Raw genomic sequence first — 24,839 nt, 5'->3', positions numbered from 1 at the left:
TCATTCTCATTGGGTTTTGTGTCATACCATGCATCCGTGGGCTAATACAAAGAATTGTACAAACAGCACTTACTAAAGCCTCCATTGGTTCTCCTCTACCTTATTCAAGTAAGCTTTTCCTTTTAGATCAAATCAAATGGCAAAGCCAAGACATCCTTTCTCCTTGAAGAGAAAGGATCGTAAGAAAATTAAAAGGGAGGAATTGTAAGATGCAATAAATCTTTCTGATTTTCTCTTCAAAGGGTTTAGCCTGTTAACTTCCTTATCCTTGTTCTCAAACTCAACTTTCTTGTTCTTCCTTGCCCCTAGTTACTGTAAACAGCCTACCCGCCTTCCCATCAGCTCTAATCAATAATTCACATCTGTTCCCTTGGTTACCTGTATCCTTTCTTTCCCTGAAACTGCACGTCTCACATGCTCCACCTCTGTACCTCACGTCCCCCTCCCCTTTTATATTTAGGAAAATATGTACAAGTAGCCAATCGGGTCAGCTCAGACCAGTCCGGCCACAACCCATGGGGGAGTGACACAGAGATAGGGACTGTGTTAAAGATAAAAACCCCCTTGGTTTCTCTTGTTCTGTGTGCTCTTGTGATCTTGATTGACACACGTGGCACCCTTTTGCAGAAGTAAATTGCCTTGCTGAGAAAATTTGCCTGAGTGCTGGTTTTACTTCGTGGCACCGAGCATTTATCCCTAGAGCATTTTATATCCAACAAGATGCAGAGGGGACCTCTGTCCAGGCCAGCGCCAATGGCTTTGGGTGCCTTCTAGTCAAGAATCACCCCTTCCTTTGTCTCTTTGAAAAGAGGAGGAAACCAGGGCTGTAATGGCCTCATCTCTGCAGTAACAAGCTCGAGATGTTGTGAGATCTTCGCAATAAAGGGTTGCAGGGGAAGGAGGGGGTGGGGAAAGGAGTAGCTGAGTCTCTGGTGTAGGGGCTGACAGCTCATTTCTGAAGGATGATAGTGTAGCAGGATGAGCAGCAGACAAAACTCCTCAGACACCGAGTTAAAGAAGGAAGGGGTTTATTTGGCCAGGGGCATTGGCAAGACTCCTGTCTCAAGAGCTGAGCTCCCTGAATGAGCAATTCCTGTCCCTTTTAAGGGCTCACAACTCTAAGGGGGTGCTCATGAGAGGGTTGTGATCGATTGAGCAAGCAGTGGCTATGTGACTGGGGGCTGCATGCACCAGTAATTAGATCAGAACAGAACAGGATAGGGATTTTCACAGCGCTTTTCTATACAATGTCTGTAATCTATAGATAACATAACCAATTAAGTCAGGGGTCGATCTTTAACGACCAGGCCCAGGGTGTGGTGCCAGGCTGTCTGCTTGTGGATTTCATTTCTGCCTTTTATTTTTTATTTTTTCTTTCTTTGGAGGCAGAAGTTGGGCATAAGACAATATGAGGGGTGGTCTCCTCGCTTAATAGGAGGCCTCATTCAAATGACTGCAAGGCCCAGTAAGTCAAACTGAGATCAGGGCAGCCTGTCTCACTGCCAACTTCATCCTTCAACCCCACCCTAAGGTTCCCTGGCTCTGCCCATTTTTTGGTTGTTGTATTTGGCCCTCCAAATCCTTCATCCCATTTCCTTGAGCTTTGTCCCTCAGTGCAACTTCTCCCTCAGCACACACCTAGGGACTACTCTTTATCCCTCCCTGCGGACTTATTCTTCAGCACTGAATTCTCCGTTTGATTCCCAAATTTTATTGAAGTGGTGCCTGCAGGGTAGGATGATGGGGAAGAGTGCTTTGGGAGGAGCCACAGAGGGCTCTGGAGAGGCTACTTGCCACCTCTGCTGCTTGCCCAACATTTGGGGAATGAGGATAGGACTTCCCAAGGTCGGTTCCAGCTGTCACTGATCCCCTACCTCCTCCCTCTCTGAGGAATGGCTCCACCTAACTTTGCCAATTTTAGCATCTTAATGGTCTGCATTTAGAGGCCACTTTCCCATAAGCCTCTGTGGGAGTGCTTGCTCAGTGCAATCCCAGGGGTCTTGTTTTCTGCAACTGTTCCTTTCCAACATCACTCCCTTCTCTCCCCTGCCTTGTTAACCCTCCTTTCCCATCTTGAAGGGTCCCTTCATGTCTTGGCCTTAGGAATTCCTCTTTTTAGGCCTTGGAGTGAGGTGAGAATCAAGATCTCCACAACTGACTCCTGTGATTCAGGAGTGCTGGGTCCCATGGTAAACCTCTCCAAGAAAGGAACTGGCAAGGGTGGAGTGAGACTTGGGCATTTATAATGAGTCTTCAAGGGATCATGGGCTCTCAGAACCTTAGAACTCAGGACTTGTGAATCCTGCATAACTCCTGGAGAACTGAGATAATGCTGGGCTCAGATTAGGAATCCAGGGCTGCTTGCCAATGGGGGAAATGAATCCCACTGTTCACCCTGACTTAGGTGATTCAAGGGCCCTGATTCCCCAGGACCATATTTTATTAAGAAGAGTAAGCCCGGCCAGGTGCAGTGGCTCATGCCTGTAATCCCAGCACTTTGGGAGGCCAAGGCGGGCGGACCACAAGGTCAGGAGATTGAGACCATCCTGGCTAACACGATGAAACCCCGTCTCTACTAAAAATACAAAAAATTAGCCGGGCGTGGTGGCGGGCGCCTGTAGTCCCAGCTACTCGGGAGGCTGAGGAAGAGAATGGCCTGAACCTGGGAGGCGGAGCTTGCAGTGAGCCAAGATTGTGCCTGGGTGATAGCGTGAGACTCCGTTTCAAAAAAAAAAAAAAGAAGAAGAAGCCCAAAGGAGAGGTTGTGGAATGATGAATGCGTGGGAGGGAGATGGTTAGATGAGGGTTTAAACTTGGAGATTCCAATTCCATGGGGGAGAATTTTGTGTGGTGGGAGACTGACAAATGAGAAAATCTGTGAAATGTTCTAATAGATACTGGGAAGAGGTATCTGTCTTTTGAAATATCCAAGCCTTTATGGATTTCTGTATTACCTCTTGTTCTCAAGCTGAATCTATATTGAAGATTTTAAAAATCTGGTATATCTGGGCCGGGCACAGTGGCTCACATCTGTAATCCCAACACTTTGGGAGGCTGAGGCTGGCAGATCACTTGAGGTTAGGAGTTCGAGACCAGCCTGGCCAACACAGTGAAACCCCATCTCTGCCATCTGATCTGTTCCCAAGCAAAGAAGAGACACTACCAAATATATGATGTTGGTAACAATAGCATGCCTGTCTTATAGATGAGCAAATAAAAACAAATGTAGATAACTTGGCCATGTTCATACAGCTAATAAGTAATGATACTTGGCTTTAGCCTGGGATTCTGGAAATATCTGGAGTTTGGGTCTGAGGGGTTGTTCTGTTCAATTCCTTGCCCCCAGGCAGCCTGGTCCTTCAAATTCCTCTGGTCTCCTAAAATCTGACTAATTCTGGCCGGGTGTAGTGGCTCACACCTGTAATCCCAGCACTTTGGGAGGCTGAGGCGGATGGATCACCTGAGATCAGGAGTTTGAGACCAGCCTGACCCAACATGGTGAAACCCCATCTCTACTAAAAATACAAAAATTAGCCAGGCGAGGTGGCTGGCACCTGTAATCCCAGCTACTCAGGAGGCTGAGGCAGGAGAATCATTTGAACCCGGGAGGCAGAGGTTGCAGTGAGCAGAGATCACACCATTGCACTCCAGCCTTGGTGACAGAGTGGGACTCCATCTCAAAAAGAAAATCGAATTCTGATACTAGCAAGATTTAGGTGTCTGCTACACCAGACCCATCTCCAGGGACCTCTTATGTGAGATTCCAACGTGGCCTATTGACATTTTCCAAGCTGGAAACCTCTATGATAAGGCACTGCAGAAACAGTACCTGGTGAACATTTGTACTTCTTATCCTTAGAACACTGGATCCTTCCAGCTTAGAATTCCTTGTTACTGGGGACAGAGTGGGGAGCTGTTTCTACCAAAGAGCACAGGAAGTGTCTGCTAAACTAATGCTGTTACTAACTTGGCCGTTCTGGCTTTCCCATGATGGTAGGCTGGCAGGAAAAGGGAGGAGCCGTTATACTTACATAGGTCATTGACCCTGATTATCATGCATTGGTGATGTTGCTACCCAAGTTTATTTGAACCCAGGAGGTTCTGTGAATGCTTCCATACCCAGGCATAACCATCAGTGGGCACTTGCAGCAATCACAGCTCTCTATCAGGGTAAGTCAGCTAAGGCATCTGACCTCTTGGAAGTGAAAGTCTGCGTTTTCCTAGGAGGTAAGCATATTTGACCTGTAAAGGCTGGCTCTGGGGGCAGGAACTATAATATGGTTGGTAAAGGAGGGAGGTAATAAGAATCAATTATGGCTTCAGGCCCAGTTGTAATGATGGGAAATGTTATCTTTACCACTAATCCACTTACATTGAGTCTTAAGTAGAGCTCGTGGCTCACTGGGTTCTTGCCTGGCTCTGTGATATGCTGAGCTACATGCAGAGCTGGCACACGGGCAGACTCAAACACAGGCAGGGGAGGATGGCACTGGACAACTTTTCGGCCCCATCTCACGTCCTTTTGGCTCACATTCCTACCCTGACCATAGCTGCACTCAGGTGAAATCAAAGACCTCCTCACCGTTTCTCTCTTGCTCCTTGAAGGAGCTTCTCTGCTGATGCAGTGTGGGAAGCCTGCAAGAGCCCCTCAGCCTTTCTGGCAGTAGGTAAGTCTGGGACTGCAAATGGGTTAGGTCTCCCTGGCAAATCACTGACAACGGATGATGGAAACCAATGGGCAAACAACCAGCCTCCTAGGCTTTGGTGGCAGACAGAGGACCACCAACTAGATTGAAGCCCATTGTCCACAGTGGTAACCAGCTCAGTACCCTATGCTTGGGATGGCCTTCCCTTCCCCTTTCTTTTATTCTTTTAGTGTCCCGATGCCTGTTTTCTGATTTCCCTTCCTAAAATAAACTACCTGTACAGAAGTTGCCATCTCATGCTCTGCTTTTGGGAGGCCCTGAAGCGTAGTGTATTAGTCTGTTCTCATGCTGCTAGTAAAGCATACCCGAGACTGGGCAATTTATAAAGAAAAGAAGTTGAATTGACTCACAGTTCACATGGCTGGGGAGGCCTCACAGTCATGGCTGAAGGCAAATGAGGAGCAAAGTCATGTCTTACATGGTGGCAGGCGAGACAGCTTGTGTAGGGGAGCTTCCGTTTATAAAACCATCAGGTCTCATGATAGTGAGCTTACTCACTATCACAAGAATAGCACAGGAAAGACCCAACCCCAGATTCAATTACCGCCCACCGGGTCCCTCCCACAACATGTAGGAATTATGGGAGCTACAATTCAAGATGAGATTTGGGTGGGGACACAGCCAAACCGTATCACATAGACACAAGAGCTATTAAAGAGACAAGTGTAAGCCTGTGACTCCTGGGACCACTAAATCAGAGGAAGAGCTCTCACCTGAATTATAATTTGTGTTGGGAGGGTTCCCTTTCAAATTTATATTCTGTGGGAACTCATAATCTCAGTTGTCTTCTTACTCTCCTGTATCCTCTGTTCCTCTCTTTTGGCAAAGAACTACAGCCTATAAATCAATTTATGTTTTACCAGTCCTTCAAAATGTCCATAAGCTGCCAAATTTCCCTAAACTTGATATATTTCTCCTTAAGTCACAATCAAACTTAAGGAAACAGTCTATACTTGTTTCCTTAAATCCAAGTTCTTCATTTTCTTGCAATTTTTCACTTACAGGATCATCTAAAATTTGTGGGTGAGGTTTCTTTACATTGGAAATTTGTAGGGAAACCCCACCTGGAGCATCCAAAGATGGGAAAGAGTTGGAGGTCAGAGCCATGGATAAGATACAAACGTCCCAGATTGAGACTATGTAGGAAAAATATGTCTAGTGTCTGGGAAGAGATGTTATTTTGGGAGAGAGAAAAAAGCCACTCAACTGTGGTTGCACTGCCAGAGACCCGGTTACCACCCAGTCATCCATAGCACAGAAAGTCCCCCACTGACAATGGTTTGACTTCCATTTTTCAGCTTTATGATGGTGTAAAAATTTTATGCACTCAGTAGAAACTGTACTTAGAATTTCAATTTTGATCTTTTCCCAGGCTAGCAACATGCAATATGATACTGTCATGATGCTGGGCAGCGGCAGTGAGCCATAGCTCCCAGGCAGCCACACATCACCAGGGTAAACAATGGACACTACAGTTCACTGTGCTGACTGATAATTTTGCCCAACCATAGACTAATGTAAGTGTTTTGTTTGTTTGCTTTTGTGGCAGTGTCTCACTCTGTCACTTAGGCTGGAGTGCAGTGGTGCAATCTTGGTTCACTACAACCTTCTCCTCCAGGGCTGAAGCAATCCTCCCACCTCAGCCTCCCAAGTAGCTGAGACTACAGGAACATGCCACCACACCCAGCTAATATTTTTTATTTTATTTTATTTTTATTTTTTGGTAGAGACAGGGTCTCACCATGTGGCCCAGGCTGGTCTTGAACTCCTGGCCTCAAGTGATCCCCCCACCTCAACCTCCCAGAGTGCTGGGATTGTAGGCATGAGCCACCACGCCTGGCCTAATGTAAGTGTTCTAAGCATGTTTAGGTAGGCGAGGCTAAGCTATGATGTCCAGTAGGTTAGATGTATTAAATGCATTTTTGTCTTACAATATTTTCAATTTAAGATGGGTTTATCCGGATGTAACCTCATTGTTAAACCGAGGAGCATCTGTATTACCTTTGTAGGGACAGGCAAACCTACAGGAAACCTAAAATTCTGGTCTTGGCCCACAGTTCCAAATCTTCAATGGCTAACCAGAAGACAAACCAACCCAAATTACCTGCTTCTGTAAAATGCTCAAAGAGGGATGGGAGGAGCTATCTGCTCTCCCAGGACCTAAAATAAGAAGTGTAAAGCTTTAGGAAGAGACCAACATCCCCATTTATAATGAGAAAACTTTGAATCACAGAGGTTTATAAATGACTGAAATGCTTTTCAGAGAGATTATATCTTACCCGTCTCACTCCCAATGCCATAATTCTCTGACTCAATTGCATGAGAATTCTGGCCTCTACTTTTGGGGGTGGGGGAACTGTTGGAATTTCTCAATTTTAATCATTCTTGGTTTGACTCAAGCCTCCAGCCCCAGTTCTCTTGAGCCACACACCCTCCCTGCCTTACCCTGCCCTCTGCCCCTTTGGAAATTCTCCTTAGTCCCAGGCTTCTCACTCTGAGAGACTCAGGCCATCTTGGGCCTCTAATCCCATATTGTAGCTGTGCACGCTATTGAGCTGGGCTTTCCATCTGAGCTGTCAAGGACCTATTGTAATTTTTTAGAAATAGGGTTTCACTCTGTCATGCAGGCTGGAGTGCAGGGGCATGAGCATAGCTCACTATAGCCTAAAACTCCTGGGCTCAAACAATCCTCCTACTTCAGCCTTCTGAGTAGCTAGGACTACAGGTATACACCACTACACCTGGTTAATTTTTTTTTTTTTTGGTAGAGACAGGGTCTCACTATGTTGCCCAGGTTGATCTCAAACTGCTGGCCTTGAGCATCCTTTTGCTTCAGCCTCCCAAAGCAGTGGGATTACAGGTGTGAGCCACGGCACCCAGCCTAAAGAACCTATTTTATTAGGGGATTTGATGACTCAAAGTTTCCCTTTCTGCTAGTCTAATATTACAGTCAGTCTTATAAAACAGCAATGGTGTACTTTGGCTATGGTTCTGTGGCTGTGGTCTACGTTCCCTGGGGTGGAGGGTAAGAGTAACAAAATACTCCTCTACGGGGGTGCTGCTATAACAAAATACCCGAGACTGGGTAATTTACAGAGACAGGTTCTTGCTATGTTACTCAGGCTGGCCTCAAACTCCAGGGCTCAAGCAATCATCTTGTCTCAGCCTCCTGACAGCTGGGACTCCAGGCATATGCCACTGTACCCAGCAGAAATTTCTTAGACTGGGAAGTCAAGATCAGGGCTCCTGCACCTGTACATGAATCTGGATCTTTGGCTTTGATGTTGGACCTTGTATGTGGATATGAACATTGAACCTGCACCTTGGAACTAAACCTCTTACTTGGATTTGTTCTGCATTCTGGAACTCACCTTAGACCTGAACCTTGGTCATGAAATGGATCTGAATCATTCTTGGGTCTTGGACATGGGACTCATTCCTCCATCTGTATCTTGGACTTAGGACCATGATCTGAATCTTGTAAACTGACTTGGACTTTGGACTTGGACCTTGGACTAGAATTTGTCCATGGCTGTGGACCTCATCTTTGGATCTGGATCTGGACCTGGTCTTAGATGTTAGACCTAGATGCAGGCCTTGATTTGATCTGGAACATGGACTTGGTCCTTGCACATGGACCAACACCGAGTCCTTGGAACTGTATCTTGGACCTTGGATCTGAAATTTAAATCTGGAGGTGATCTTTATTTCTTGTATTTGACTTTATAACTGGAAATTCAATCTCTACCTGGATCTTGGACCTGGATCTCAGACCTTGCTTTTTACTGGGCCATGGATCTCACCTTAAACATGGAAATTGTACCTGGATTTGGACCTTTGACTTGGACCTCGACCTAGGGATAAGATTTGGACCTCACTTGCAAGTTTTGGGAATGAAATTTTCCTTTGCTCCTGGACCTGTATTCTTTGGACCTAAGCTTCAGTCATGGATTTGGACCTTAGACGTGACCATCAGACCTTAGAGTTGAACCTAATTCCTGGTCCTCAGTCCTGTAACTCAGAATGAATTATGCATAACCTTGGACTTAGAACTTAGATCTGGATCTTAGAGCTGAAACTTGACCTGGTACTGGATATTGAACCTTGGACTTCAGACATGGATTTAATCTGGGCCTTGGGATGATTTAAGATCTAGAAGTGGACCTAAAATTAGACCTTGGACTTCTGTGCCTGAGCCTGGACTTTGGAAGTGGACTTTGGGCCTTGTAACTCAACCTTGAACATGAGCCTCAAATGTAGACTGTGGGCCAGGCGCAGTGGCTCACACATGTAATCCCAGCACTTTGGGAGGCTGAGGCAGGTGGATCACTTGAGCTCAGGAATTCGAGACCAGCCTGGGGAACATGATGAAAACCTGGCTCTACAAAAAAATAAAAAAATTAGCCAGGCTTGGTGGCATGCACCTGTAGTCCCAGGTACTCAGGAGGCTGAGGCAGGAGGATCTCTTGGGCCCAGGAGGCAGAGGTTGCAGTGAGATTGTACCGCTGTACTCCAGCCTGGAGGACAGAGTGAGACTCCATCTCAATAAAAAAATAAAAATAAAAATAAATAAGAGAAAATACAGCATGTTTGTAAGATCTGTCTCTTGATGTCCCAAGAAAGAGAGGAAATCATTGCCAGAGTAATGCCTTGAGTAGGTGGGAGGAGACAAGATCTTCTGCACAGATTGGGGTAGCTTTAAATAGGAACTGGGAAGGTTTGCCCGTTGTTCATACTAACAAGAAGGAAGCAGAGTACATAAGCACAGATGCAGATAGGTGGCTCAATGTGGTCTTAGGAGTCTGGAAAGTTTCTCTTCTGGCTGTTTTTGTTACCCTCCTGAAATAGGAAGTAAGGTCAACAGCTGGAGAGTGAGGAACGGGGAGGAGGTGTTGGAGGTTTGAAGAGAAGGGAGAATACATGAATATATCTAGGAAAGTGGAGGAGTGGATGGTCTAGGAAGACATGGGAGACATGAGAGAGGGATGTAGAAGGGACTATGACTTAAGAGTAAGATTTACTGATTTAAGATTTTCTTTTTTAGCTTAAAAGTAAGAGTGTGGTGGCTCATGCCTGTAATCCTAGCACTTTGAGAGGCCGAGACAGGTGAATTGCTTGAGCCCAGGAGTTCAAGACTAGCCTGGGCAACATGGCAAAACCCCATGTCTACAAAAAATACAAAAATTCGTCCAGCATGATGGAGCATGCCTGTAGTCCCAGCTACCTGGGAGGCTCAGGTGGGAGGATCACCTGAGTCCAGGAGGCAGAGGTGGCAGTGAGCCAAGATCACACCACTGCATTCCAGCCTAGGTGACAGAGTGAGACCCTGTCTCAAAAAAAAAAAAAAAAAAAAAAAGAATTTAGAGATGGAGGAATTCTAATAATGTCAAATATTAGAGTATGGATACTATCTATTCATTACCATTAATAAAGGACCAATATGCCTGGTACTGTGCTGGGGTGACAGGGATACAGGCATGAAGAAAACAGCCTTTGCACTAATGAAATTTGTTCTCCAGGCAGAAGGCCAGATTTTAAACAAATAAGCTCTGAGGCTGGTCTGAAGGTAGTGAATTATCTCAATTGTTCACAGTCAGTTACAGGTTGAACGCCTTGTTCTACTCTTTCCCCCTTCTCACTACTGCACTTGACTAGTCTTTAAAAAAAAAAAAGATAGGAATCTTGACTTAATTACAATGGTGGTACATGTTAGGAAGAGCATGATACACTGCATGAGAGAGTACAGAACTGGGAGAACCTAGCTGGACTGCAGGATGTAGGAAGGCCTTCCTATGGAAAGTACATTTAAGTTGGGACCTGAAGGAGAAACAGGAAATGAGCCAGGCAGGAAGTGGAGGGACCTCATGGGTAATGACCCTAGCAGGTAGAGAATGTCCATCAAGCCTCAGCACTAGGAGTAGGTGAGTGGTGAGAGGACACTGAAGGGTGCTGTGGGGAAGTCCTGGTCTTTATTCAGTGTGCAGTGGAGAGTTTTAAATGGGGATGACCTGAAGAGATAGACATTAAAAAATAATTTTTTTTTTTTTTTTTGAGACGGAGTTTTGCTCTTGTTGCCCAGGCTGGAGTGCAATGGCGTGATCTCAGCTCACTGCAACCTCTGCCTCCTGGGTTCAAGCGATTCTTTTGCCTCAGCATCCTGAGTAGCTGGGATTATAGGCATGCACCACCATGCCCGGATAATTTTGTATTTTTAGTAGAGACAGGGTTTCACCATGCTGGTCAGGCTGCCAACCTCGGCCTCCCAAAGTGCTGGGATTACACGCGTAAGCCACCACACTTGGCCTAAAAAATAATACTTTTGGCCGGGCGCGGTGGCTCAAGCCTATAATCCCAGCACTTTGGGAGGCCGAGACGGGTGGATCACGAGGTCAGGAGATCGAGACCATCCTGGCTAACCCGGTGAAACCCCGTCTTTACTAAAAAATACAAAAAACTAGCCGGGCGAGGTGGCGGGCGCCTGTAGTCCCAGCTACTCGGGAGGCTGAGGCAGGAGAATGGCGTGAACCCAGGAGGCGGAGCTTGCAGTGAGCCGAGATCCGGCCACTGCACTCCAGCCTGGGCGACAGAGCGAGACTCCGTCTCAAAAAAAAAAAAAAAACAACTTTTTAAATGCATATGGAGAGGTAGATTGAGAGAGGGGATGGATAAGTGGAAGAGACAAGTTGGGAAGCTTGAGAACCAGCAAGAGATGAAGGTCGCTTGGGCCAGGATGGAGCAGTGGGTGTGGAGAGCAGCACACCACACACATCTGAGAATGATTTCAGACGTAGGTGCAGGACTCAGTGTTTCCCTCCCTCTTTCCTCCTAGCTGTTCCTCCCTTACTGCTCCCGCCTGAGCTCACAGATACCCCACACCTACAGTCTTCATCTGAAAACCTGTGAGAAAAGATTATTAAGTCTAAATTTTGGAGTGGTTACACAGCAATACTGTAGCAATAGGTAACTAGTGTGCACAGGTAAAGATGGGGGTAAAACCAACACATGTTCACAATTGTTCAATGTGACATTAATTATAATAGCAAAATTTTGGAGACCATTTAAATGCCTGTTATTGAACAGATTATGGTATGCCCACACATGGAGTATTACACAGCTGTAAAACACAGAATAAAGAAGACCGTTATGAGCTTATATGAAGTGACTTCTAGATATTTTAGGGTTAAAGAAAAAACAAAGTGCAAAAGAGTATTATGAAGGATGTTATCTTTTGTGTGAGGAGGAAGGGGAAACACATACATTTTTTCAAAAAGAAATGTAAGAAGGGTAAACCAGAAACAAATACAATGAATTTTTTTTTTTTTTTTTTTTTTTTTTTTGAGACAGGATCTCGCTGTCACCCAGGCTGGAGGGCACTGGCACAATCACAGCTCACTACAGCCTCCACCTTCCAGGCTCAAGTGATCCTCCTACTTCAGCCTCCCAAGTAGCTATGACTACAGGCATGTGCCACCATTTTTATTTTAAATTTTATTAAAAATTTAAATATTATTATTTTTTACCTGAACTACACAGATGTAAAAAATTATTTTATTTTTCTAAAAAGATGCAACAAATTACTTCTTACTGTAAATGATAATTTATAATTGTATAAATTTATGGGTTACAAAATGATGTCATAATCTGTGGCTACAATGTGGAATAATTAAATCAAGCTAGTTAACATATCTATATACTTAGCATTTTGTAGTGAGAACATTTGAAATTTACTCTAAGCAATTTTGAAATGTATAATACTCTACTAACTATATTTACCACACTGTGCAACAGAACTCAAAAAAATTATAAAATGTATTCTTCCAGTTGGAGATTTTGTACTCTTTGACCATCATTTAAATTTTTTAAATGCAATAAAATATCAATTTCAAAACAGCATGAAAAATTGAGTGTGTTTAACCATACTCAGCTGATAATAGGGCAAATGAGTTGAACAGAATAACATTCTATTGCATGTTTAATGAACTGGCAACAAGAGAAAGTTGGTGGAAGAAAGGCAGAGGAACTTGGGCAAGAATTAGAACTGAGGGGCTCCATAATCATCTGACATCAGTTCCCATGTTCTCTCTGTGGTTAGAAATGTACATGATAGGAACTCCAGGAATCTTAGGGTTCTTCTTTCAAGGTCCCAGGTTTGTGGCTACAGCATTTATGCCGAGTTACTCTCTGTGCTACGCAGTCATCTGCATAGATTCCCTCCTGTGCATGGTAGTTTGGTAATCGTTCAAATTTCGGATCCTTGGCAATCCTTTAAGCCACTTGATATTTCTGCCCCATTTTCTCAGTTTCAGCCATTACACAATCAGTTATACAAGGGATACACCTGGCATATAGACAGTTCATCACTGACTGCAGTATGTCTAGTTTGGCTCTTAATGGAAAAGTTGGTAACACTGGAATCAAACAGGATGTGGTAAAGTAGACCCAGCTGTGTAATATATTGGAAAAATAAGCAGGAAGGGTATTGGGGAACTTTTCTTTCCTTCAGCATGCTGGGATATTTCTTTTCTTTTTAGGTCTTTATCATTTTATTTAAGCCTGTGATATCAGAGACTAAGCATTCGCTTCCTGGTCAGACTTCCTTGTTTTCTTTTGCTCTCCCATGCTCATGTCATACTCTTGTTTATTTTTTTAAGACAGGGTCTCACTCTGTCACCCAGGCTGGAGTGCAGTGGCTCAAACTGCAGTGAAGCCTCAACCTCTCAGGCTCAAGCAAGCCTCCCACTTTGCCTCCCAAATAGCTGGGACACAAGCATGCACCACCACACCCAGCTAATTTTTTTACTTTTATTTTTGTAGACACGGGTCTCACCATATTGCCCCCGGGTCTCAACTCCTGGACTTCAGTGATCCTCCCACCTCACCTCCCAAAGTGTTGAAATTACAGGCATGAGCCACCGCGCCCAGCCTATTTTTACTTTTTATAGAGACAGGGTCTCACTATGTTGCCCAGGCTGCAATTGGTTTGCTACAGGGAATGGTTTTTTGTTTTTTTGTTTTTATTTTTATTTATTTTTTGAGACGGAGTCTCACTCCGTCACCCAGGCTGGAGTGCAGTGGCACAATCTCGGCTCACTGCAAACTCTGCCTCTCGGGTTCACACCATTCTCCTGCCTCAGCCTCCCAAGTAGCTGGAACTACAGGCGCCTGCCACCACGCTGGGCTAATTTTTTGTATTTTTAGTAGAGATGGGGTTTCACGGTGTTAGCCAGGATGGTCTCAATCTCCCGACCTCATGATTTGCTTGCCTCGGCCTCTCAAAGTGCTGGGATTACAGGCGTGAGCCACCGCATCTGGCCATCTAAACTTAACTATCTCCCAAATGTCCCATTTCCAAATGTCATCACATTGGGGGTTAGGGCTTCAACATATGAATTTTAGGGGGATATAATTCCGTCCACAGACTTTTGTTTTTTGGTGGACCTGGGTGCTGGGTGTGGTCATTACTATTGGAGTGTCATTGCTCTCATGTCAGTGCAAGGGACTATACGTACCTACATACATACAGAAATATTTACATCCATCTCTATAGATTGAAAAACGAGTTCACACTGATATCTCCAATTTGACACCACACGGTTTATTCTAGTTTTCTCCCTTTCCATATTTATGGGAGCCAGGTTTTTATGAGACAACTATATTGGGAGATAATTCCGTGTCTCTCGTGCTTCTGGGTGTCTTGTGGGCTGAGATGTTGACAGATTTTGTTCCAGACTATTTCAAGGATTTTTTTTTTTTTTTTTTTTGAGATGGAGTTTCACTCTTGTTGCCCAGGCTAGAGTGCAATGGCGTGATCTTGGCTCACCGCAACCTCCGCCTCCTGGGTTCAAACGATTCTCCTGCCTCAGCCTCCTGAGTAACTGGGATTATAGGCATGCGCCAACATGCTTAGCTAATTTTTGTATTTTTAGTAGAGACAGGGTTTCTCCATGTTGGTCAGGTTGTTCGAGCTCCCAACCTCAGGTGATCTGCCCACCTCGGCCTCCCAAAGTGCTAGGATTATAGGTGTGAGCCACTGTGCCCAGCTGTTTCAAGGATTTTTGTAGAGCAAATGGCCTTAGAAGACAGAAATAGTATCTCCCCAAGATTGTGGTTCCTTAGCAGTGATGCAAACCTGCTGTGTGTAACACTTGCCTGGGCCTGCCAGTGTTGCCCTGTGGGACTTGGAGGGCAAGTGGGACCAAGGCTAACACACTGCCTGCTGTGCCCTGAGCAGTAGTCTCTGCCCAAGTAATCTTGTGTTTTCTGCCGGCTCCCTAACACAAGAAGTTCTTGAAAGTTCTGCTCAGCTTCTTAGCCTCTCAGCTGCCTCTTCCAGAATCAGCAGGTGCCCTTATGGGAAAAGTGGCTCTAAGTCCCAGGCTCACTTCTCTGAGTTTCCTTCTTGTCCAGAATTTTGGTTCTATATTGCCAGCTGGTTTTGGACAGATGCTGTTTATATTTTGCACAGCTTTTCTAGCTGTTCTCTATGTTCAGTGGGTCCAAATTTCCTGGTCTACCATTAGTGAAAGTGGTAGATGGTGAAGGGAATTTTCAACTCAAAGGTTTCAAGGCCACCAAAAAGAAAAATACACATGTAATGAGAAAGAAAAGTCAAGACCTGTCATAAGAAGTATCACAGGTTTCTTAGGTCACACACATACCAAACTGACCCATATATTCCTGAAAATAAACAGACTGTCTAGTGCCCCAGACCCCTCCTATGGGTACCCTATTTGACCCTGAGGCTTAGTTCCAAAGCCAGCTACATCTTTTATAAAAGCCTTTCCATCCTATCTCCTTCACCTCCTCACCCAGCCAAAGGAAACCTTCTTTCCTCTGTTCTCCCACAGGAGTTTATACCTGTTAGGGCACTTCTCCATCTCTACCACATGTTGGCTGACTACCGAAATTCATAACTAGCAACTTGAGAACCCAATCATGTCTTAACCATCTTTGCATTTTTCAGCATGTCTTGAATAGAGAATTTATGAAAATGAATGTTTGCATAAGCTGATAAAGGAGATGAAGAAAAACACGGAGGAGAAAACCAACGGTGTGGGATCAGAAAATCCAAGAGAAGAGAGTGTTTCTGAAGAATGAAGCAATACTGAATGCTGCTGAGAAGTCAGAATGATGAAGCCTGAAAAGGTTCCCTAAATGTGGCAGCATAAAGGATTCAGGAGAACACTGACTTTTTTTTTTTTTTTTTTTTGAGAACACTGACTTTTATTGAGGAAGACAGGCCAAATGTTGTTTGGAGTCACTGCATTTTTTAGGCAAGTCAATTATAATTGACAAGGTTTTTTTTTTTTTTTTTTTTTTTTTGAGACAGTCTTGCTCTGTCGCCCAGGCTGGAGTGCAATGACACAATCTCGGCTCACTGCACCCTCTGCCTCCTGGGTTCAAGCAATTCTCCTGCCTCAGCCTCTGAGTAGCTGGGATTACAGGCATGCACCACCACGCCTGGCTAATTTTTGTATTTTTAGTAGAGACGGGGTTTCACCATGTTGGTCAGGCTGGTCTCGAACTCCTGACCTCATGATCTGCCTGCCTCAGCCTCTCAAAGTGCTGGGATTACAGGCATGAGCTACCGCACCCGGCCTGGCAAGCTTCTTGAGAAAGGATGAACAGTTCTCAGCAAAGAGGAGTCACCATTCTTCTGAACCACCATGAACATTCCAGAGAAGAGGTAGATAGAAAGCTAGATTCTGGAGGATGTGCTGCAGTGAGCTAGGCCCTCAGGCAGGTGGTGGTGCCCAGCAGAAATGGCAGTATGAGCCCAGGCTTCCCTGGTCCTAGGCAAATGTTTTAGACTAGACGTCTAGGAGAAAAGTCTGGGCACTATCTTCATAGACCTGCATCAGGCTGGTCCTAGGTCTCCTGTTCCAGCTACATAGTGGACACCTCCCTCTGGGCTATAGCACACAGGGCCACAGCGCAACTGGGGCTCTTCCTCCTCATACCAGCGCTGTTCACTGAAGTCAGGGAAGAAGGCTGCAATCTCTCTGCTGGCTGAAACCACAGAGTCTGTAAGGGGAGATAAGACAGAGAAAGGGTTCTCACATGGTAGAAGCAAGAGGCAGTCATAATCAGGTTGAGAATCCTGAGCCTCTACTCTGCCTGCCCCTTCAGTCCTGGGGCATGTAAAGAAAGTCCACACGCCACATCTGCCAACATGGCTACAAAGACCAGAAACACAAACGGAAGAAAGCTCATTGGAGGGACCTGGCTGTCAACTCTATCACACAGCCTGCCCGCTAACCCCAAAATATCCTATGGCTATGGACAGGGGACTCACCCGAACCGTGGGTGGTGTTGCGGGTGTCGGTGAGGCCGAAACTCCCACGAATGGAATCTGGGGCCACATGGCGTGCTCGGAACACTCTGGTGGGTCCCATGAGTGTCCTCCAGAGCTGGATGGCATCCTTGTGGGCAAGGATGTAGGCTCGGATTGGCCCACTGTGAACAAAACAAGCAAATGTGAGGAATCTGGCCATCTAGACTAGGAGGGTGTGCTGTGAGCAGGGCCTGAATAAACACACACTCTATAAGAGTTTTCCTGCCTTTCCACCTGAGTACCAGTGCTGCTTCAAATAGGAGATACAGAGCCCCTGCTGGTGTACATAGAGCCTGAAGAGATCAGCAGGGTGGCTATGCAGCATTCAACGGGACTTTCCTAAACCACCACAGGACAGGTGCCTAACAGGTCAGCATTGGCTCAGTGACAGCCCAGACCCATGTTTCTTCAGACTTGACATTGACTACAACTTTATTTTTTGAGATGGAATCTCACTCTGTTGCCCAGGCTGGAGTACAATGGTGCAATCTTGGCTCACTGCAACCTCTACTTCCCGAATTCAAGTGATTCTCCTGTCACAGCCTCCCGAGTAGCTGGGATTACAGGCACCCACCACCATGCCTGGGTAATTTTTTTGTTTTTTTTTTTTTTGAGACAAAGTTTCACTCTTGTTGCCCAGGCTGGAGTGCAGTACCACGATCTTGGTTCACTTCAACCTCCGCCTCCCAGGTTCAAGCGATTCTCCTGCCTCAGCCTCCTGAGTAGCTGGGATTACAGGCGCTGGCCACCATGCTGGGCTAAGTTTTTGTATTTTTAGTAGAGATGGGGTTTTACCATGTTAGCCAGGCTGGTCTCAAACTCCTGACTTCAAGTGATCTACCCACCTTGGCCTCCCAAAGTGCTGGGATTACAGGCATGAGCCACTGTGCCTGGCCTGATTACAACTTTAAAGAATGGCAGTGAAATGAACAAATCCATTTAGGGGCAGGGGAGATTCGCCTCAGTGGATAAAGATGCTGGAACCAAATTAGAAGTACCTGGCCATGAATTCCACCAGCCGCTGATAGAAAAAACGCCCTGCAAAGAGAGAGGACCTTCATCAAGATACCTTCATCCTGGTGCCCAAGGCAACTTTCTGTACTTCTACCTCCTTACCTAGAATAAAAATTGTTTTAGAGAAAAGAACAAGCACCTTGGAGTCTGACAAACCTGGGTCTGAATCTAAGGTCTGCCACTTACAACCTGCATAGTTTTGGGTAAATCATTAACCTCCAAAACTTGGCTTCCTAATCTGTGTACAAGGGATACAAGAACACCTACTTTTTAGAGTTGTTGGGAAAACTGAATGAAAAAATGAGCATGAGGACGATGTCTGACGGTGAACATTCATTCACTATATGTTAACTACTGACATCAGGACATAAAACTAAGTTTCTGGTTGGGACTACAAGGTAGAACCCTCCTTGGGAAAAAAAGATGGATAATCATGAAAAGTGTGTGTTTTAAACCAAGATTTTAGAAAACTGGCTGCAACTGTACACGGTTGGTAGGTCAGAGAACCTGCCATTGTGTTCCAGGTAAAATCTCTCTTACAGGCCTCTTTGGATTGAGGCACCTTCCATTCAGAGGACTACTGATCCTACCTTCGTGCTCTCGGTAAAACCTCTGGCAGTCTTCCTTTCTCCACAGTAGTTCTCTCATTCGTACAATCAGGAACTTGTTGCTTAGAATCTGCTGATGAACAGCCTGAATAAAGACCACCCCCAAAATAAAAATCAATCAGGAGACTGAAACTGACCAAAAGAAACCATGAGGACCACCTGTTGCTCAGGACTTGAGGGTTCGTCCCATTGGAGGGTGAGAAGATGAGGTGGGGTGAGGTCAAGACCTTCAGTCACACAGCTACAGTGTGCACCTTGGGTGAAAGGGGATAGGATGCACTGTCTCTACTCTTCTATACCTGTAACCCCTTGAGCTCAAGACCACAGGACCCCCCACTCAGACCACCGTAAAAGTCTTATTAGTGGTCCTGCCTTGAGTTTCTCTCACTCCCTCCAAACCATCACACTTGATAGATGAGAAACTCTGTAATTTACATGTCACACTCTGGTCAGGTGTTAAGTAGTTCCTGTTATTCAAGGAATGAAGTGCAACCACTTTAGCCCAGTGCTCAAGGTTATACTTTCCTTGCTCTGTACCAATTCTCTAGTCTCACCAATCCAGGCTGCCTGCGGCCCTCAGACCCATCACATGCATTCTTTTCTCAGCATCTCCCTTCTGTGCAACACCTGTCCTTCTCCTGGCACTAACCAAAATTTACCATTCCTTTGAGGCTCAGTTGAGTCCTGCCACTTCCAGGCTCTCATTCCTGACTGCTGGGATCTTCCTCTGCACCATAGTGGGCTTACTTAGCAGTGCTACTCTGTTAGTATTTATTAAACTGTGGTACGCAGAATGTGAAGATGACCCCAAGCCCCACCAAGATTTCCCACCCGAATCTCCAGGACTGTGAATATGATGCAATATGATTATGTTACATTACATAACAATAGGGATTTTAGAGGTATAATTAAGTTACTCATCAGTTGACTCTGCTGTAATCAAAAGGGAGATTATCCAGGTGGGCCTAATCACGTGAGCCCTGTGGGATTAGAATTGTGAAGGCTTCTCAATGCCAGCCATTTTCTCTGGCTAGAGGCTGAGGAAGTCAGATTCAAAGCATGTGAAGGATTCGATGCACTGTAGCTGTCTTGAAGATAGAGTGGGCCATGTGATGAGGGATGTGAGTGGTCTCTAGAAACTGAAAGGAGTTCCTGCCTGAAGGCCAACAGAGAAATGGCAGCCTCAGTCCTTCCATCATAAGAAATCAACTCTGCCAACAACCTGAATGAGTTTGGAAGTGAATTCTTCCCCCAGACCCTCCAGATAAGGGACTGGTCAGCCAATACCTTGACTTTGGCCTTTTGAGACGTTAAGCAAACAACTCAGCCAAGTCTATGGACCTCTAACCTACTGAACTGTGAAGTAACAAATGAGTGTTGTTTTAAGCTCTCAAGTCTGGAGTCATGTGTTATGTAGCGATAGAAACGAACACAGATACATTGTCTTGAGATTTGGTTCTATTATTGCTTTGGGTCCTTTCTTGTATTTTAGATCTGCCTCAAGTCTCCAATAGATACTTAGCCTCCGCAGGTCAGAGTTCACGGCTTCTAGCTTTGCCTCCACAGCATCTAGCACAAGTCTGTGTTGTCAGTCACCATAAGTGGCCTGATGGCACCTGAAGCCGTGGCAATTCCCAGGGCATGTGGTAGAGGCTTAGGATTCATTCTTACCTCCAGAATCAGCGGATGGGCGACTGCATCAGGCTTGATCAGGGCTAGAGTGAGCTGGAGAGCCTGAGGGCTTCGCAAGATTGAGGCCATCTCAGTCCTGCCATTAGAAAGCTGTATTAGGAACCCTTCAGGACTGCACTCCCAGCCTTCCCTACATTGAAGCCATGTAGCCTTGCAAGCCAACGAGTGCTCTCACTCCTGACACTCATAAAGAACCTGACAGTTTCATCTTAAGGCCATATACATTATTTTATTTAATTGCCCATTTGGGGTCATGGGATCAAGGGAGGGGAGTGGTAGAGGGAGCATTCAAGTTTCCCCGTGGAGTATACAATCTGGTGCAACTGTAAGCCTATGAAGGAATTACCCATTCAAAAGAAACTCAAGTTTAAATACTACTTGTCTCTGCCAATATCCCTTCCTAACTTCCTTTTGTATTTTACAGAGGATTTGCGACTTATACTCCTCAACAGCCTATCCACAAGGGTATAATCTCTTAAAATCTTCCATCCCATAGTGCCCTCCTATCAAATCTAGAATTGGAATACTGATGGACAGGAACTGAGGTGCTGCCAGGATACCAAAAAGTCTGCTGGATAAACACCATCTCTATTCTAATATTATGGAGAGATCAGGATCTCCTGTGCCCAAATCAAACCTGTTAATACACTCAGCTGTCCTCAGTGGCAAGACCTGTCAACACGCAACTCCAATGTCAGGAACAAGCCATAACCATTTTGCATTTGAAACAGTGCCTGGCACAAAGGTGCTTGATCAATTTTATTTACTAAATAAACCTATATAGTCTTATTTCTATTCATCTTTGTATTCCTAGTGTCTAGCATGGTGTAAGAGCTCAACATTGTAGAAATGATATAATGGACATAAAAGCATTTTATAAACTGGACTAACGGGAATTTTGAGGTCTTTTTCAACTGTGAAATCCGAGTTATATGTGAGAAATTGATCACCTCTGCAGGAGTAAAGACTTTGTCTCAAAATCTTATCTCAATATTATCTCTCATTTGGCCATGTGTAGTGGCTCACACTTGTAATATCAGTACTTGAGGCCAGGAGTTTGACCTGGGCAACAAAGCAAGACCCTGACTCTACTATGTGTGTGTGTGTGTGTGTGTGTGTGTGTGTGTGTGTGTGTGTGTATAAAATCTCTCATTTGTCAACAAATACAGAGAAGGCTTCCATGAACACAGGCAGGGACAAAGTCTAGACAACATTCTCATTTATTTTATCCTAAAGCCCGTCAATCATGTTAAAGGTGGTATTAGAATTTGGCGCAAGCAATTATGTCATGGTCTCTTCTATTCATGTCCTTTCTACAGCTTTCAACCTGATTTTCCACTCAAACCATAAAGCCACGCCCAATCTAACCAGCACAAGATCAGCCAACCCACTCTCCCTAATGCCACAGGTGGTAACATGTCATTTTCGGCAGTTGTCTACAGAGACATCCATGACACCTCCCCTCCCTCACTCTTCATATCCACACAATCACTAACTTCGGGCAGTTTTCCCTACCTAATATATCTCGAAACCCATACCATTCTCCAACCCTCAACTACTATCACCATAACTCTAAGACATCATCATTCCTCTCTGGACATCTTGACAGCCTCCTCTTTGGTCTCCCAGTTTCTGTCCTGCCAACCTCTACAATCTCCACACAGCAGCCAAAGTGAACCAAACATGCAAATCTAATCATATGGTTCCCCTCCTTAACCCTTTAAAGGGCACCCTGCTCTTAGAATAAAAACCAAAATCCTTATCACAGCCTCCCAGGCTCTGCATGATCTTGTGGTTCCACACTTACCTCTCTAGCCTCATCTGGAACCCCACACTCCGTAAGTTTCTCTAGCTCCAACCTCATGGGCCTTTCAGTTTCGAAAGGCTTAACAGCCTTTGTGTGATTTTTCACAGTCCTGAATGTGCTTTCTCTGGTTGCCTCCTGCTCACCTTAATGATCTTAGCTCACTTCCCGTTGTACTTTCTCACAGCTCCTTGCAAATTCCCTTCAGTTCCATCTTCCCCACCAGAAGGTGTAAGAAGTACCTAGTACACAGCTGGCTCTTAAAAGTATCTGAAAGAACCAATGAATGCATCTGATCCAGCTATTCCAAGGCCAGGCTGCTAGGGGTTCCCGTAGCAAGAACACGCGGCCTGTAGGGAGAACATGGTTCCTTTATTAATGCAGCTAAGTTGTGGCGGTCTTCACTCTTGGTTTACAACAAACTGACACGTCGAGAATCCTGTTCGACTTAAAAGTGACTCCATCAGAGAATTAAAAATTTAGGCAGGGCTTGGTGTCTCACGCCTGTAATCCCAGCACTTTGAAAGACCGAGGCGGGCGGATCACGAGGTCAGGAGATCAAGACCATCCTGGCCAACATGGTGAAACCCCGTCTCTACTAAAAATACACACACACACACACACACACACACACACACACACAAATTAGCCAGGCGTGACGGCGCGCACCTATACTCACAGCTACTAGGGAGGCTGAAGCAGGAGTATCGCTTGAACTCTGGAGGCGGAGGCTGCAGTGAGCCAAGATCGCGCCATTGCACTCCAGCCTGGCGACAGGGCCAGACTCCGTCTCCAAAAAAAAAGTAAAGCTATCGGTACATTGCCCCCCAGCACTCGAGCGGGCCACCACTCGGCTTCCTGGAGGGCGGCGGCCCAGTCCTAGTCCACCCACGCGCGGCCCGGATCTGCGCCTCTACCCCTGTGGCCCCGCCCTCCAGCCCCCCGGGCTCACGGCTTCAACTGTCGACCCAGCCCCCTACTTCTCTAGGCCTACAACCGCGCAGCCCTCGTACCCGGGGCCTAAGCCCACCCCAGATTCTAGGTCATTCGGAGCCCCAGTGCAGCGGAAGTCCGGCTCCGGGTTCACCTTGTCCTCCCGCACAGGGCCCGGCCACCAGGCACCACGCTGGATAGCCTGCGGCCCTCCCGGGGTCCTTCAGGCGCTTGTTGGGCAGCCCTGCTTGGGGTCCTCGTCCGGTTGCGCCGCGAGGTGAAGCGAGGTGTGAGGAACCCTAGCGGGCAGCGGGTTTCGTAGGCGGGTGCACTTGCTGCGACGGGACTAGAGGATGAAGCCGTCCTGGGCGGCGGAACTGGCTTGTGGGAACCGCCCCTCGGAAGCCGACATGGGCGCCCTCGGCGGGAGGGAGTGCCGGGCCGGATGCCGACGCAGTGCTACGCAGAGTGGCGGAAGCCAGAGGACCGGACGGGCCCGTTCAGGGTGGCGGGCCGGCGGGGGCGCTGCCCGCCAACAGGGACACCGACGGGAACCTTGCCCACCTTGTTATTTTCTATGTCTAGGGTAGTTCCTGGAACATGGTTGATGCCCAGTATTTGTCAGAAGTACGCGGGGGCAAAGAACTTGAGCGCTGGATCGAGAGGGCACAGGCAGCCCTTCAAAGTCTTTTGAGCTGGGAGCGATACATTAGCACGAAGGATCGTAGCTAATATGGGGGTTGATGAAGGAGAATCCTTGGCTGGAGCCCAGGTGTGCATAGGGCCTGAGGGAAGCAAGTCATAACGGCCTTTCACGTGTAATTAGGAATCTGGGCAGCAGGTTGGTGGTTGCGTTACTTGAGTCTATTGAAGCAGCCCAGGGTGAGGAGATTAGAACTGGGGGTGTTCCTGGTGTGTACTTGGATGTATGGAGAGGGTGGGGACAGGGAGAATGGATCGGGGGTCACCTGTGGCAGGTGTGACCAGAAACTTGGTGACAGGCTTAATAAAGGTGGTAAAAAAAAAAAAAAAAAAAAAAAAAAAGTGTTTTGGTTTCTTGGAGTTTTTTTTGAGGGAAATCACTGAGAATGAGAAGTGTGAAAATAAACGATAACTGTCATCAATTTAAAGACTTAACTTGCACATTTAAGTGACTTCAGTGTCTGCCTACACAGGTATTGCCCTCTTGGAAGGTTTGTCCCCAACTCCTCATGGCTTCTCTCTCTGCAGCAATAAGAAGTCACTTCCCATTAGTTTCCTGATACCCAGTCACCTTTGGGAACTTCTGAGGAAAGTTTTTCCAGTCTCTCCAGAGACCCTTGCATTTCTTCTCTTTTTGTTTTGACCCCTGACCACCACCCCCTACTCTAACCTTAACTCCTCTGATACTCAGTTCCAATCCTAACCCAAGCCCTAGTTCCTAAATTTATAACCCTTTAATCCTAGACCTGGTCTCTAGATCCTGAGGCCTTGATGCTTATCTTCTAACCTCCTAATCCCAACCTCTAATCCCTAAACCTCAACCCATGACCTCTGATTCTCAAACCCCAGGTCCCCAACCCTGACTCCAAAAATGACAACCCAGTACTTCTCCCTACCCTGAGTCACAGACAGAGGGAGTTGTAGCAACTGAAACTGCAGTAGGCCAAAGGACCCGGTGAGTTAGCCAGCAAACTACTCTAAATACAAGATATGGTGGATAACAGCAAGCCTAAACAAATCTTCCTCGAAGATGAGCAACAAAAATC

The 24,839-nt window shown here is 46.0% G+C and overlaps 1 protein-coding gene and 1 pseudogene across 11 annotated transcripts; both read right to left on the bottom strand.

Annotated features, from left to right (window-relative positions):
- Positions 1–1,011: 1,011 nt before the first annotated feature.
- LOC140709861 (rRNA-processing protein FCF1 homolog pseudogene) lies at positions 1,012–14,174 on the bottom strand (annotated as a pseudogene).
- A 106-nt stretch (positions 14,175–14,280) lies between these two features.
- Positions 14,281–23,433, bottom strand: NME6 (NME/NM23 nucleoside diphosphate kinase 6). 11 transcript variants are annotated; one of them, XM_073010247.1, is made up of 7 exons: positions 23,246–23,433; positions 22,305–22,508; positions 20,334–20,430; positions 18,645–18,747; positions 18,039–18,078; positions 17,002–17,162; positions 14,281–16,730 (listed from the first exon to the last, which is right to left on the bottom strand). In XM_073010247.1, the coding sequence occupies exons 3-7, from the start codon at positions 20,421–20,423 to the stop codon at positions 16,564–16,566; spliced, it is 561 nt and encodes a 186-aa protein (XP_072866348.1). In that variant the 5' UTR covers positions 20,424–20,430; positions 22,305–22,508; positions 23,246–23,433; the 3' UTR covers positions 14,281–16,563. The 11 variants fall into 11 exon arrangements, with proteins under 11 accessions (XP_072866348.1, XP_007982290.1, XP_007982291.1 ...); XM_007984099.3 differs by having other exon boundaries at positions 22,401–22,508; positions 23,246–23,354; XM_007984100.3 differs by having other exon boundaries at positions 22,401–22,508; positions 23,189–23,295.
- Positions 23,434–24,839: the final 1,406 nt, after the last annotated feature.

Source organism: Chlorocebus sabaeus, chromosome 22 (genome assembly GCF_047675955.1).
Source record: "Chlorocebus sabaeus isolate Y175 chromosome 22, mChlSab1.0.hap1, whole genome shotgun sequence".
NCBI lineage: Eukaryota > Metazoa > Chordata > Mammalia > Primates > Cercopithecidae > Chlorocebus > Chlorocebus sabaeus.
The sequence above is the reverse complement of the archived record's forward strand: the minus strand, read 5'-3'. Positions and strand labels throughout refer to the sequence as shown.

What these genes read in the sequence shown, in the direction of transcription:
- NME6 (XM_007984099.3), bottom strand. Translation starts at nt 22,450, where the DNA reads ATGCATTCATTGGTTCTTTCAGATACTTTTAAGAGCCAGCTGTGTACT. An exon ending in AAGAGCCAGCTGTGTACTAG is followed by an intron (nt 20,431 to 22,400) that starts GTACTTCTTACA and finishes TTCTAATGGCAG; the next exon opens with GACTGAGATGGCCTCAATCT. An exon ending in GTTTTACCGAGAGCACGAAG is followed by an intron (nt 18,079 to 18,644) that starts GTAGGATCAGTA and finishes CTCTCTTTGCAG; the next exon opens with GGCGTTTTTTCTATCAGCGG.